At 38.9% G+C, this 15,720-nt stretch overlaps 1 protein-coding gene across 18 annotated transcripts in view; it reads right to left on the bottom strand.

Moving 5' to 3' along the window:
* arvcfb (ARVCF delta catenin family member b) overlaps positions 1 to 15,720 on the bottom strand; it is a 202,531-nt gene that overhangs the window by 44,081 nt on the left and 142,730 nt on the right. For all 18 annotated transcript variants that reach the window (XM_067520515.1, XM_067520507.1, XM_067520509.1 and 15 more), the window contains 2 exons: positions 14,869 to 15,374; positions 4,882 to 5,065 (listed from right to left, as the gene is read on the bottom strand). In XM_067520515.1, coding sequence (XP_067376616.1) covers positions 4,882 to 5,065; positions 14,869 to 15,374 — 690 coding nt within the window. The remainder of the gene's footprint in view (positions 1 to 4,881; positions 5,066 to 14,868; positions 15,375 to 15,720) is intronic.

The following is a 15,720-nucleotide window of genomic DNA, read 5'->3' as shown; positions in this document are numbered from 1 at the left end:
GTATATTTGCCATCTGTCTTGAGTGGAGAACCACAGAACCATCCTGCTATTCATCCTAATCAAAACTAATCTTTGGTAGAGACTGGGCAGACAGCACCAGCAACTCATAAACCAAACCCATCTGTCTTCAGTTGTCAGAGAACGGTCACCACCTTCCCTGTAAACGAATCCAGAGATGCACACGTCTTGGATTTATTTGACAAGAGTGTGTTTGGAGGCAGACAGACAGAAGAGTTTTATTGTCAGCTGTTTCATTTTCAAGAGTCTTTCAGGGAGCAGTTGTCTCAGTGGAAGGTTTATGGATGGTGCATCTGTCAGTGGAAACAGTGCAGGAAGGTGCAGTTGTCAGTGGACAAGTTATATGAAGGCCTAAAATTACATTTTTAGCGGGTGTTAAGGTGTATGCGTACTAATGATTAATGATCTATCTGATAGTTTGTTGTATTAGTGCAGTTCTTGTGTTTTTAAGTGTTTTTAAGTGTATTACATCAAACTCAAACAGTGATATCCAGAACATATTAATTATAAATTGTGATAAGGTTTGGAAAACACAATCTCTTTTGAAACAAGCAGTCCACTATGTTTAAGTACATTGTTAAAAATTCCGTATTTATTGCTTATCTATGTTTTGATTCTGCGTAATAATCCAGAAGGAAAAACGCTGACAATTAAATGCCCATAAACCCTTTATTCTCCTAAAGTTCCAAAAGGACCTTTTTTCAATTTTTTTACCAAAGAGGAACTTACCAGCTTTTTAGGCATTGTTAGTTTTCACTGTGATACGCTTGTGTCTTTCTACTGACATACTGACAGCACGGTTTAGTTAGCATTTTGGGTCTCATTATATTTGGACCAGTGATGGTTTAAAAAGGGCCACTTGGTGCCGGTCCCGAAGTGTAGGTGTGAAGGTCATGTGACAAGCAGAGGACAATAGAGCAGCTGGGAGAAATAGACTGGAGGAGGACTGATGGAGACTAATGGAGATGCATGGAGACATAGCTGACCTCTGCTATCGCCTTGCAAGGTTAATGGCAACACCTAGAGCCAAATGTGTGCCCCCCTGGGTGGGTAAGCTTTAGGTCCATTTCTGATTCTGATTAATTTAAGCTTCTGACCAAACTTATCCTTAAACATCAGTTAGGGTTATTTTACAAATTACTTAAACCTAATTAGTCACTAGTAAGTTACAAATTTACAGTCTAAGAAAGTACCTTATTACTGTAAGGTATTTTTGTTTAACAGGTCCGTGTTAACTAAGATTTGGTTTTACATAATGTAACTTTATTAGTCCCCAGTTACCAAAGAACTATCAATTATAACTTATACATCTATCATGCTTTTTATGATTGGTCAACAACCTAGACCGCTAGTACTCAAACATTAGAAGACACATTACGCTATACAGTGCTGATTTTTTATTTTTTTTTGCTGGGACCAGATCCATTTCACAACCAGCTCTAGATACCAACCCTGATGTTCACAGCCACCCCCAGCACCATCAAGACACACACACAAAAGCACAGACAGCATTTCCTCTTCACTGAGCTTACAGCGTAAATACTGTAAATAACTGGGCCTCAATCGACACAGGAGGCCATTAAAATAAAACTATCCCTGTCTTTATTGAGGTGCAAGCTGTGTGTTGGGGTGAGTAAACAGATTCTCCCTGGCATCAGCACTTCTGCTCGGTGCACAAACACTGCGTCTAGGCAACTGCGGGCTTGGTTACAGTTACCATGGAGACATATTCTTGTCAGCAGTGCCTGCATTTAGGGTTGAGAGGGATATTTAAGAAGAAGAGATATGTTCATATGTGGCATCAGGGTTGATGAGGTTTGGTTATAGTGTTAAGCAAAAGGTTGAAAATATGTACACACAATAGAATACAACAGATTATTAAAGAAATGACAGAAAAAACAATGAGAAACAGTAAGAGGCAAAGAGAGCAGGTTTCCCACTGTGGCCCTGATGCAAAATTCCATGACTTCCCTATGACATGCCTCAGCTGTATCAGAGCACTTTCATTTATTCCCTCTTGGTTTGTTAATGCTGCTCTTCAACTCAGCAGAATATCGTCTAAATTTACAAGCAACTTTCCACACCTCAGTCAGAGAAAACTGGAAACCATCTAATTGGATGCAATAAAGTGTGAAGTACACTCTGGTGCTTTCGGTCTGAGCTGGATTTGGATGTTATATTGTTTTGGATTTCAACCAGCCTCTACTGCAAGATGATGGTCTGCCATGGATTACAGTCTAGACAGGTCTGGCCAGCCCGGGAGAAGACAGCACAGCCAGGCGTGAGGCGTGATAACCCACATACACACACTGTATTACACTCTACTACAGTCTGTCATTTCGAGTTGAAGCCAAAATGACAGATTCAGCAGCAAAGGTAAAAGTAAAGACGTACTTGGAAAGGGAAAACTACTTGGAAGTTAATAACAGGCTTGTTGCACTCAAGCTGTCAACCTCAGTTGATAACAGCATTTAACAGACTGAGGAAGAAATGATGCCTGACTCCTTGCATTCAGTTTGAATATTAGGTATTCAGCTGATGCCTTTTCCACAAAATGTGCAGAGCGCATAATTTACCAGCACTGAAAAACTGCAATAAACAAGCATTTCCATTAGTAATTAATCTGCCAATATTTTTTTTCTATTACTCAATTAATCATTAGCTTAAAATTGCTCCTGTAACACACAGCACACAATCATCCTGGGGCTCTATTTCATCCGCCAAGAGTAAAGTAAAAAGTTTGCAAAGACCACCAATACTGATGCTGATAATATGTCTTTTTCCACAGTATGTGTATGTGAGGGATTTACACAAGGGCACATTCAAACTGTTATCTTCCACTAGAGCCACTCAGGCGTAATGCACAGCTTTTTTCATTTGTTTTTTTTAATGGATCAGAAAGCGACAGCACAGTGGTGGAGTGATTAGTGCTGCCACCTCACAGCCACAAGGTTGTAGGTTTGTATCCCTGACCGAGCGTGGCTTTCTGTGTGGAGTTTGTTAGTTCTCCCCGTGTTTGTGTGCATTAGCTCCAGGTACTCCAGTTTCCTCCCACAGTCCAAAGACATGCATCTTAGGTTAAATACTGACTCTAAATTGCCCGTAGGCGTAAATACTTGGTTGCCTGTGTACGTCTCTCTGTGTTGGCCCTGAGATAGACTGGCATCCTGTCCAGGTTGGACCTCTCACCTTATGACAGCTGGGATAGGCTCCAGCCCCCTGTGATCCTACACAGGATAAGCGGTTACAGCTGGCTGTATGAATTATACCACTGCAAACAGTGCAACTCATAAAATACTAAACAAACTGACAAACTCAATGATTTTCAATTTGTGTTCAATTTACCTGCGCTCTGTATTTACAAGCTTCAGACTAACTTCATTTGTTTGATTAATAAATTGTATTTGCTCACTGGCCTGAGGGTGTTAACAAAGTGTTAACAAAGTTACACAGCCCATATTAAAATGATACATACAGAGTATTTAATAACTAATTCAGTCGATAATGTAGATAAATGTTTAAATGACAATTTGGGTTATGATCTACTGTCCTAAAGTATCACCCAGCGATCCAGACAGAATTCAGACAGAATTCCAACAATCTTTATGTTCTACATAAATAGAAGGCCAGAAGACATCATCTGCCACACAACCATAACAATTGAACATGCCTCTAGCTCAGGGTCAACAAGAACACTCATGAAGTCTCATGTAGTATAGGTCACACCTGTCCCCAGCTACAACTGGTATCTCAGTAAAAACAAACTCTGAAGGTCCTGGGCTTGTTAAGGGTTCCCTTTTTAAAACCCTAGACTATGTGTAAAATATGCACACATGCTTTAGATCTGATCTGCCATCTGTCTTTAAACATCCTAATATTTATTTGTATCCTCACTGGCTTAAAACTGGTTTTGTCCAAAAGCATTCAATCTGTGTAAGCTTCAGGGCATTTATCCATATAAAAAAGAAGCAGCCAAGATTCATTTTAAATTATTATATCCAATATTTGGAAATATTTTTTGAACTTCTTGTTAGAATTGCGTTTGAATGCTATTTAAGCGACCTTGTACAGTTTGTCAGGATGGGTAACAACATTTCTGACCTTGCTGTCTTACCTCAGGGTTCTTTCTTAGGGCCACTCTTTCTAATTGCAGAAAATAGCACCGGTACATTTTCATTTATTAGGCCCTACTGGGTAAACTACCTCATTACATCAGGTCTATGTTTGTCCCTGTGCAATATTCATACAACCTGAGATCCACCAACCAGCTTCGTTTAAAGGTTCCAACTGTGAGAACTGAAGCCGGTACAAAAAGTTTATCATGTTTTGGTCCTTGTTGATGGAACGTTTTGCAGACCCAATTAAAATTAAAATTTTTCCTCTCATTATCCCCTTTTAAACGAGATCAGGTGCAGTTTACACCATGTCCTGCTCCTGTTTTCAGTGATTGTTTCTATTTTATCTTGTTTTGGTTTTTTGCTTTACCTTATTGTCATGTATTTTTGTCTTAATAATTATGTGATCAACATTTCTTTTTTTAACTTGGCCATGTCACCATTGAAAAACAAATTATATTATATCAAACGTTTTTTTATTTGTTAAATAAAGGTTAAATCAATAAATAAACAATATCTTGTTATAAAGTTGATTAATTGTTATAACTCTAATTTTGTGTATAACACAGGATTTCTTAACTTTTCCTTTCTGCAGTGCCTCCTTTTCCAAAAGGTATGACTCATTAGATTATGACCATGAAACTTAAAAACTATGTTTAATGTATAAATACATGTATAACCAATGAAAGAGTGGAGGTGACAATCATTGACTTAATTGTTGTGTAAACCACGTTCAGGCTCTCCCTACCTGAGGCAGCCAGAGGTGTTCTTGAAGACAGTTGTCCATTCTGCATCGCGGGGCTTTGAGTCTTCATTGGGTTCGTGCTCCCAGCCCGAGTGGGGGATAATGACCTCGTTGGTCATGGTCTGCAGGCCGTGGTTGATGATTACCATCTTCAGGGGTTCATAAGATGACAGATTCCACAGTGTTCCTGTGGGGGGCAGAATTATGAAGTAATTAAATGATACTTCTAAAAAACACTGAAACAGGGAAAAAAGGTGGGGATTGAATAAAGAGGTTTATGAGGGAAAACAATGATAATGTGAGAGGAATAAGAAGAGGAGGGATAAGGAATGAACAATGGAAAGGGCGAAGAGGTGTAGATAAAAAGAAAGATACTACAAGATACTACAAACAGCAGGAGGGGTGCAATAAGAGTAGTGGGCGGGATTTTGGAAAAAACACAGAGCATGAAAGAAAGTGACAGAAAGACAGGTATGGAGGTGAAGGATAAGAGGAAACAAGTGACAAAGTGTCAGAAATGACAAAAAAGAAGGGATGGAGGTAATAAAACATATGTGTTTCATGTTATGAAATGGATTGCACTGTATTTAAAAGATATGGTAACACATATTATTATTCTTTTACAGCTTAGCTGAGTACCCACGTTCTAATCGATACTGTGTTTAAAGCAGTTATACAAATTCATATTTCTTTAATATTCTCATTTAATATTAATGGTCATAATACAGTAACAATGGTAAAGTTACTTCTTATTTCATGATGCTTTATGTAAATATTCAACTACTGCAGTTTTACTCATAGCATAATATACCTCCTGAAACAGTTCATCTATATATATTTATATAGATAGATTTATAGCCAAGCAGGAAAATAGCATTTTCTAGTTACCCCTAACAGGCAGCAAATTTTATACTCCTGCATTAAAAAAAGACTAAGACAAAAGCTAAATTGAGTTGGGTATGTACATACTGCGGTTTCACAAAACAAAAGCATGCAGGCAGACAAAGCAGAGAGAATTTTTGGCAGCAAAGGCAGGCATTCAACCTCAACAAAAATAAAAAGTACAGCATCAGCATCAGATGGGTTTTGATTCAGACACAATTTTCTATGACTTCTAAGCAGATACTGTATATGGATGCTTATTTGTCACGGACACTGGAGTTTTATGATATAGGCAAAAAAGAATCCAGACAAAACTACATCCTGTAACTGCTGACTGTGTTGGTGAACTGGCCATTTAAATAGACCCAACTACACACACACGCATACACGCGCACACACACACCAACACGCACACACACACACACACACACACACACAGTGCTCAAAGAAAAATGGACATAACATATTTCAGAAAAGCACTAATGCACTTGTGCCCACATGTACTATACACCCACAGTCTGTGATTCCTTCTTACCCCATAATAACAGACCATTAGTTGAGCAGTGAAACTTGCCCTGTTTTTAAAATGGTCTCTGTACATTTTCCAGACGGTCAATATTTCCTCTGTTAAATCATGCTCTCTACACACGAGTGAAAAAAGAAATATCTCAGTAGACAGCCCCCAGCTAAAAATAAGTCCAGGACTTCTGGTGTGGTTTGGCCCGGAGAAAGCAGGGTTTCTTCTCTGAAATAAAACCTATTAGACTAATCCACATGGTGTTATATTTGACAATTCAAGGAAGCTAATGACATTTATTCTTTCTCTATCATTCCCTATCTAATCATTCCCTATCTAATCAGCCAAAAAGGACACACATGAGTGTTAAACTCAGTGCGTAAACCTGCGTTCTGGTAACGAACGTCGTCTGGTCGTCTTATCATCACACAAAAGATACCAATCAAAACCCTTCAGCGTACTAATCCCACGATGGTGGGACGAGCTACCAAACTCTGCACGCTCTGCAGCCTCACTCCCAATATTTAAAAAACTGTTGAAAACAAAACTCTTTTGCAACTTCTTATGCACTTAAATCGAAAAAAACCATTTTTATTTTTGAACTTGCATCTTGTGAAATGGAAACACTTCTTTTCATACCACTTTGCTCTGGTCTTTTCTCCTTGACTTAGATTTTTGCTTTCCTTGCACCCAACTGGTAAGTTGCTTTGGATCAAAGCATCTGCAAAATGACTAAAGGTAAAATGTAAAGGCAGTAACATTTTCAACATCTACAATTGTTCATACAATGGTACTTGATTTATTTCTGGTAAGTTATGTTTTCAGTCAACACCTGCAACAACTTTGCTGCAATTTTCCCCCCATTCCTTTTTCCCATGTTCAAATTTGTCATTTTCTGAGAGCACGTGAGAAAAAGTGTCAGCACCCAGGCTCTTGATAAATGTGCTCTTGTGGCATGTGTACTTAGATATAAATGACAGCAACCTAACATTCATACTCTTCCTGCCAGGACAACAAGACAACTTGATTACCTCCACTATAGTGGCTTTAGCATTGGTTTAAGATGTGTCAAGCAACCCTCAACATTCAGCCAACATATACACATAACACATAAGGAAGCAGTTAGCAATGTATATCTTAGGAAGACACGCATTACTTTACATAAATAAAACCTCTGAGTGAAGTGTCTTTGTCATAAAATGTATTGGAAATATTATTAGCTCTGCCATGGACCACACTGCAGGATCTGCAGAAGAGGAAAATTTACATGCATACTGTACATTACATTACATGGTAAATTAAAAAAAGGATTGGATATTTCTCAAGTCATTCTGTGCCCATACTGTAAGTAACAATAAGTCTCAGTTGCTGTAACATGTCCTTGTGTACACCTGAGCCCTGAATGTTTTCCCCCAACATGCCACTACATAGTAAATAAAGACAATCATTCAAGCCCACAAAAAAATCCCTCTCATTTGCATGATACAAAGCTTAACATGCAAGTATGATGTTAAAGCCTTTTGCTTTGAGATTAGTGGTTTGTGAAACCTGTAATTTACAAACAGCAGGTGACTGTTACTACACCATTATAAAACAGGTTCAACAGCCCTTATCCAAAATTGCTGTAAAAGTATGTATGTACATAAAAGTTGTTCATACCCAGTATTCTAGCAGAAACAATGCTCAGGCCTGTGGAATCAGTCAGCTCTACACTGATCACATATGCCAAGGGGGAGGAGAAGGCATGTCTTTGCCATGGCTGTGATCCATCAAGTACGACAGGTATTCAGCCCACAGACACAATGTTATTTAAGATGACAGAGTGCTGTGAAAGTGACGATCTTCATCCCGTTGTTTCAGGCCACTGGCTCTATATCAGGTTTACTCCATTTGTTGTCCTCTGTCACCTTCTCTGAGGTGGGTGTGTTAGCGACGTCCTGCTGTCTCACGAGACTGAAACAGACACTGTACCATGTAACAGTGATGCTAAAAACTCACTGTACATCTGATACAAACACACACACACACACTTACTTACACCTAATTTATTATCCAGGAAGTCAAGACTATCACAGTCCCTTTAATGTTCTCTTGGATGCCTTGTAAAAACAAATTTCCCTCAAATGACTACTTCAAATTTTCAGAAATAGGCAGCAATCATAAATAGGAATCAACAGCCAGTCATCTCACCTTAACAGTTAGCCCCCATAACATCAAAGACATTATTTTACACTTTGGTTAACAGATTAAACGCAGGTTAAACACAATATAACATATTAATGAGTGACAGAGGTGCTTGTAGTTAGTATTTTGTTATGTTTGGATAGAGTTTCTAGTCTGTTTGCTAAACTAAGCTAACTAGCTGCCACCTTTAGATTCACATTCACACACAAACATGACAGTGGAATCATTCTTTTTACCAAACTCAAGCAAATGAGCAGATATCCCATAAAGTTAAAATATTCTTTCAAAACTCTGGAACTACACAGTGCTGTAACACTGTAAACTAGCCACCAAATAGATAATGCCTGCCACCTGTAGATGAACCAAACCACTAAATGTAGATTAGTATACAAAAGTTGCAAAGGTTTGCACCCCCTTATTTTAAAAAGTCAAGTAAGGAAATACAAACGTAACTCTAAATCTAACATCATAATAATTCATTATTATTAGTTATGTTCCTTTATCATCAGAAGGAACCAAAATGGTCAGAGTGTGTGTAAAAACGTTACATAATTATGTAAAAATGTGCATCCACTTGACAAATCAATTAATAATTTCTGATGAAGGAACATATATACTAGCTGGATGTGTATTAAATATTAAGTTAAAAATCTTTGATTTAACCTTTTTGACATTTCAAATTACGGGGAAACAAAGCTCCTAAACATTTAAATACTATGTAAACTATTACTAGCATCATAAACTACCCTAATAATAACATCATGTACATGGGTAGCTAAAAATATAACTGCATCCAAATATAGAGTCCTATCCTGGACACGATTATAAACAGCAAGTAGAATACCATTTTTTGGAAAACATACTGAACATATTGTATAGTTGCTGAAATGGGATGGAGCGTTCATTTAGTGAAGCTGAAGAAAGTCTCATAAAGCCCCTAGGGACACCAGTGGAAACTTGTCCTTTGGCATGGGAATGTAATAAAAGTAAATTAATTGAGTAAACATCTTAATACTTGATGTTGACATGTCAATGCCCAGAGGAACGAGGACTCAGAATTTCAAATAGTGAGTTAAGCTACTTATCTCACTTATATTATCACTTCGCTTCCAAGATTGTTATTAAAGTCAGTACTCCCAGCAGGGCCATGATATAAAATTCCCAGACTTTAGCATGACCCTTCATAAGTGCTTTAAAGATTAAATGAAAAGAAAAAATGATATTACTTTCTGGTTTATTAATGTTGTTTATCTGCTGAGAAAAAAGTTCTAAAGGGGTAAACAGTAAAAGCAACACATAAATGTTGAAAACAAGTTGTAAAATATATTGTGATATATTTGTATAAACAGAACGTTTTCAGCTAAAAAAAATATTTCCTCTGAGAAAGTATTTATCGAAATGCTACAGTTTGATTTCCATACATAGGAAAAACATCTGAAATCTGAAATGTAATGCACAGTCCTTTCACTGGGTTCCCTGTAAATTTGAGGTGCTTTTCTTTGTCTTAAATATAATTGAGGCTCAGGGCAAGTTGAACATGTGCATTATTACCTGCCTCTTCAATCATTTATTGGCAAAAACAGACACTTCAGATTGTTGCCAGAGCGTGAGATAATCCTACATCTCTTAGATAAAAACAGCTTGTGTCAACGTAAATGACAAGATGGAGATAAGTTGTGAGCTGAGTATAAATCAAATTTTACCTCTTGTTTGTATTTACTCCTTTATCTTTTCCATTTATCCTCTCCTGATAGTTGGATATGAGGGCTTTTGGGACTGGGACTTGGACTGGGAATGGCAACTGTAGCTATGGCTGTGTATAATTAAATTTTCCAAGCTCTACTGGCAGACATGTTGCTCTTCAAGAAGGGCTATTAACTTAGTTCTGCCCATTACTGTTCTCCTTCTTTCTCCTCCCTCCTCTCCTTGTCTTCCTCGCCTCTTATGCCATCCATCACACTTTCAGTGATACAGAGAGAGGGTCAGGCGGTTCAGAAAAAAAAGAGAGGGCATTCGAGACATGAAAGGAGGCACAGAGGGAGGAGACCTCAGTAAGTGGACTCACTCAGTTGCTTGCTATGGACAACGTTCACTAACGTAAGAGCAATTATATTATGTGTGTACATTGAATGACTAATGCAACACTAGTGTATGTTAGATTAAGTGGCATTAGCGTGAAACCTTAATTAAATTGGATTTGTACGCTCCAAATTTGATTATCATTATATGGTTTAAATAAAGTATAATACATCAATCACTGTCCTCCCGTAACCCGCACTGTCCTTGCAATGTCCTTAGAGGACACGCTGCCCACAGCTGAGCAGTGATTTACGAGTGAAGCTGCCCCACATGTGTAAATTTCGCAAGCAGTCAAGGTAGCCTGTTAAGCCTGGTTTGTTTTGGGAGGAGCTCTTCATCACAAGAAAAATATGACAAAACTGTGTTTTTATTTCAACTGTAAAATGCCTCCTCAATTCTTCTGTAAGGGTTAAGATATTTTTTACAACAGGCATTTTGACTCATCATAGCAACAAACGAACATGTGTAATAACACAAACAATGGCTTACCAGCAGTTAGTCGTTAAAGTGAGCTGTCTCAGAGACCTGTAACTGGGACACTCGACAGAATACAGCCCTTACTAGTTAATATTATTAATTGCACTTCATGCTAAGCCAAAATGAGGGTCTTGTATTGCAAGTGGGAGAGTGGGTGTGATCCATGGGGCTGCCACAGTAATTTACCTACTAAAGCAGTGGAGTTAAAATCTCCAAAATGTTTCTTTTCTAGCGCTTTATTTTCACCCATCTGTACAGTAAAGTGCAGTGCAAGTAATACCAGCAGTACCAAGGCTTTCAGTGTATTATTTTATTCTGTATAATCTTTTTAAAGCTGCACTTATCACATTATTGTATTTTTATGTTTGTTTATCACAAACTGTATTTTACAGCCAAAACCTACCTGCTGAGTAAAAAAAACAAATAAAATCAGCAACTAGCTGGTGAACACAGAATTTTGCAGATTAAAACTGCTTGATTTCTTTCAACCTAAAGGTGTGGACCTGAATGAAGCTCAGTTAATATTGGACAATTTGCAAGCTACTATACAAACATAGCTCCAAATATTAAATATATACCCTGAAAACCTTGGCAAAGATCACAGTTGTTTAGAAGCACCTCTCCTCAAACTTAAGGGCCTGCCAACTTTCCCTATCCGCATTTTTTATCCAAACAACAAAGGCGTGCCGCAATCACCTGTCTGACTGTCAATCCACAAAACTCAGACATCTTGTGCCCGAAAAAAAGCACAAGCCAAATCCGCTTAACATTCTAGATTTCCACAGCAGGAATTGCTGGAGGGCACAAACAGCCCAGAGCCAACAGGGAGGGAAAAAAATAATTACTCTGAACAGTACAAAGCTCTAAAAATATGAACCACTGGTCTGTCTGTCTTGTGTGTTGGAAAATAAAACCCCTTGGTTCCCTCCACGCCGCCCGTTTCACCCTGCAGAAAACAGAGTTCTCTGTGGTTTTACAGTGACAGCACAAACTCCAACAGCGAACTCTTGAAGCACATGGACTAAGAAAAGGGCTCTATATATAAAACCCCCAATTATATTTAATTGTCAAAAAAAAACAGCCAGTTCTGGCCACATGGGTTGAGAACGTAAGCTGAGCTTGCATTGTGACTGGCCTGTTTTCACTGGAACCTAACACTGGACACAGAGAGAAGATAAAGAGAAAAAAATAGCAAGAGAGAGGGAAAGTCAGAGTGTGAATGAAGGAGAGAAAGAATTAGATTGAGCAAAGGAGGGTGGATAATGAGTGAGAGAGGAAAAGAGGAGAAAAAAAGCCTCCCTCCATTTGGTCCTCCTAGTCTTGTGGTGCAGGGTTATTTTTAGGTACGATGGGGAGCAACACCGTGCTGTAAAGGCAATCATTTCTGCTGCGGCACAGTCATCGCTCACCACGACATCTCTCTCACAGCAAACACACAGACACAGACACACATACACACTATAGTTATAGTATATAGCAGGCACTGTTTTTTTAAGGACCGGTATATCTCTTAATACCTTACACAGAACCTGCCAGTATCTTGTGTTGATAACTTCTTTTAAGGCCACAATTTTAACAGATTCTAACATCATGACATTCAGCTAGAAATACTAGACATTGAAAACAATTTTGGTTCACTAAAGTGTAAAATGACCTCAAACATAACCTCTTTTATGTATGTATACATTTGGGAAGAGGATGGAGTGCATTTAACACTTGGCAGGAACTAAACAAAGGTCAATCATCTTACTTTAAAGTGGTTTTCATTTTCCATGCATGTTCTCAGATGTTCTTCTCAGAGGACAGAGCATGTATACCAGCCAGCGTTTGTCAGGTTAACCCAATCATGTTAAGGATTAGCTAAGCACACATACACACACCACTGTATTCTCCAGTTGACATTTACCAGCTCAAGGAGAAGAAACCCTATTAAAAACTTCGGTATCAATAGCTCTTTTAAAAGATAAGCAAGTCTGATTCATTAGCAACAAAGCAGCTAACAGCTTTTCTTTGAAAACCAATAGTTGCGTGCCGATATGTCTCCTTCTGCTTACCTTGCAGTGGAACAAAGCTGAGGTTTTTTAAATATCTTCACTCATATCTTCACTAGCATATACAAGGAGCACAATTCCCAAAGTACTGAGACCACATGGAGCATTAACTTATCAAACAACGTAAGGGGTCAAAGCCAAGACATTGTGTTTGACCTTTTCTTGCATATAGAGTAAGCAACACAGCAACAAATGGTGATGTGTGGAAAGCACAAAAAACGAGTTGTTGATGCAGTATGACACAGTGATGCATTAGTATGCAGAGTTTGGGATTACAGCAGCCAACTCAGTAATTCCTGGATGAAATATATAAGTGATAGGAAGTATGCAGCTAGTGATTTGAAAAAGGACTGGCATACTAAGGTACTACCATATCAGCTTCAAAGCAGCACTTACTTATACTTACTGTATGTTAAAGAAATTTGAAACTAATTATACATAAAGAGGAATCCTAGAGTTGGTGGAGACAGCAGCCAACAGGCTTAGCTGCAGCAGTGCTATCCAGGTGGTTTTTGCATAATCTAAATATTCCTTCCCTATGGCAGAGGGATTGTAATTTGAGCAATGCAATGAGACGTATGCATAGTGCTTATTTCAAAAGCTTTCCCCCACATGGCAGATCTCTTTTCAGTAGTGTCTTTTTCAGGGAATATATGTCAGACTTAAATTACTAAAATGTTCCAAGCACTGCAGTAGAACTGAGTTTAAGTTAAAACATTACTGGAATTGACATTAATCAAAAAATGGAAAATACTGTACCATTGCTGTGTACAATAATTGTAGCAGGCATTAACTACTTAAAATATACTTAGTAGTTATTTTAGTAGGTCATAATTTGTTGTCATGGGTGAGATGAGAAGTTAAATACCACTCCTATATCTGTATTCTCCTAATAAAAGCCACAACTTGTTGTGTTTACGTTAAGCTCAGATTTAGAGCTTCAGAACATTTACACTTGGACTTAGTTGTTTCAACTGCTCTCGGTCTTTAGGATAACACCCCTTGTTCAAACTACAGGCTGTGTTTGATGACCAGCAGACCTCATTGTTTATTTGCTTGCAACCAAAAGACAAAAAAGATGAAATATGTATTGAGTATTTTCACAACTGAAGCTCCCAATCCTGTCCATGCTCTAAATGGTGATGTAAGTGTAGTCCCATATTATAAATATTGAGGACAGTAGACCACAGTGAACATCTTGCTACCAAAACAGTGCGTGAACTCTACTCTGAAGAAATAGGAAACATTGTGAACTCTTTAAACTGTCCACACAGGACTTTGCAGGTATCCTGTGTGCTACTACTCCTAAACCACTGGACACTGTCTACCACAGTGCAATTCTATTTATTTCTACAGACAGCTGTAGTACTCATCACTGTGAGTTACATGAAGGGTCATCATTAGCACCTGGCACCAAAAGCATCCGCACACTCCATTTGTAAGACCTTGCTGATAAATTTGACATGCTTAGCTAATTTCACCATGACACCAGACCACAGGAGAGACTAACTTTAAAAAGACCTCATACTAACTCTAAATTAGAGAACAATGCACGTTACTAGTGGAATGAGCTACAACACTGTGTCAAAACTATTAGCTCATGTGGCAAGTAATCTGCTGTGCTGCAGTGTGATGATTGATTTTTAATGTTTGTATTATATTGCACACATGTACAGTACTTTCCACATGTAATTTGTTCTCAAGGCTCCTTTGCAAAATAGACCTTGACCTCAATGAGATTTCCTGAAAATCGTCAATGAATCAAAACTAGTTCCTTCATTACACAAATACTCTCCTTACCGGTGATGAGCTCTCGGACCTCCATGTCATTGGTCTTCCTCAGCAGGCGGATGAGGGCAGGTATGCCATCGCAGTTCTTGATGGCCACCTTGTTGTCATTGTCCTTGCCGTAGGAGATGTTGCGCAGGGCACCACAAGCCTTGCGGTGGACTTCGGATTTAGGGTGGTCCAGAAGCCCCACCAGAACAGGGATCCCTTTCAGCTGACGCACATCCTTCTTAATCTTATCATTTTCATAGCACAGGTGCTGCAGGTAGGCAGCAGCATTGGACTTGACTGGGTCGATGGGGTGGCCCAACATGGCGATGACTTCGGGGAGGTCTGGGTCACGCCAGCGTGGGTCCTTGCGAATGCTGTCAATGGAGGGCGAGCGCCGGCCACCCATGCGGTCCAGACTGGCCATGCTCCCCCTCTCTGGCTGGGCCAAGGGTGCTGAATACATGCCATGGATATACGGGTGGCGCTCATCAATCAGCTCTGCCTCAATGGGGTCATCTGGGTAACCTCTGGAAAACAAGAGAAGAGAGTACGGTAAGGAAAAGGGAGATGGAGGGTGATTCAGACAGATTTGTCTGAGAGAAGAATTAGGCTGCTGGGGGAAATACTTTTAGAAAAGCCAAGTAAGGTGAATGCCACTGAATAATGAGGGAAAACAGGCAAGCAAAGGACAGGGTAGGTGAGAGGTGAAATGACACAGGCAATGAAATGGAAAAAACGAGGGAGTGCAGGACAAAGAGTGAAGGAGAGAGAGTGATCTCTGATTAACAGGTCTGTCAGACCATGATGGCAACTCCCTGCAATAAGAGTGATACAATAGGTAACATTCTCCTTAATGCTCTACCCTCTCAAGTG

Source organism: Channa argus, chromosome 11, assembly GCF_033026475.1.
Source record: "Channa argus isolate prfri chromosome 11, Channa argus male v1.0, whole genome shotgun sequence".
NCBI classification, from domain to species: Eukaryota; Metazoa; Chordata; class Actinopteri; order Anabantiformes; family Channidae; genus Channa; species Channa argus.
This window is presented reverse-complemented; position numbering and strand designations above follow the sequence as displayed.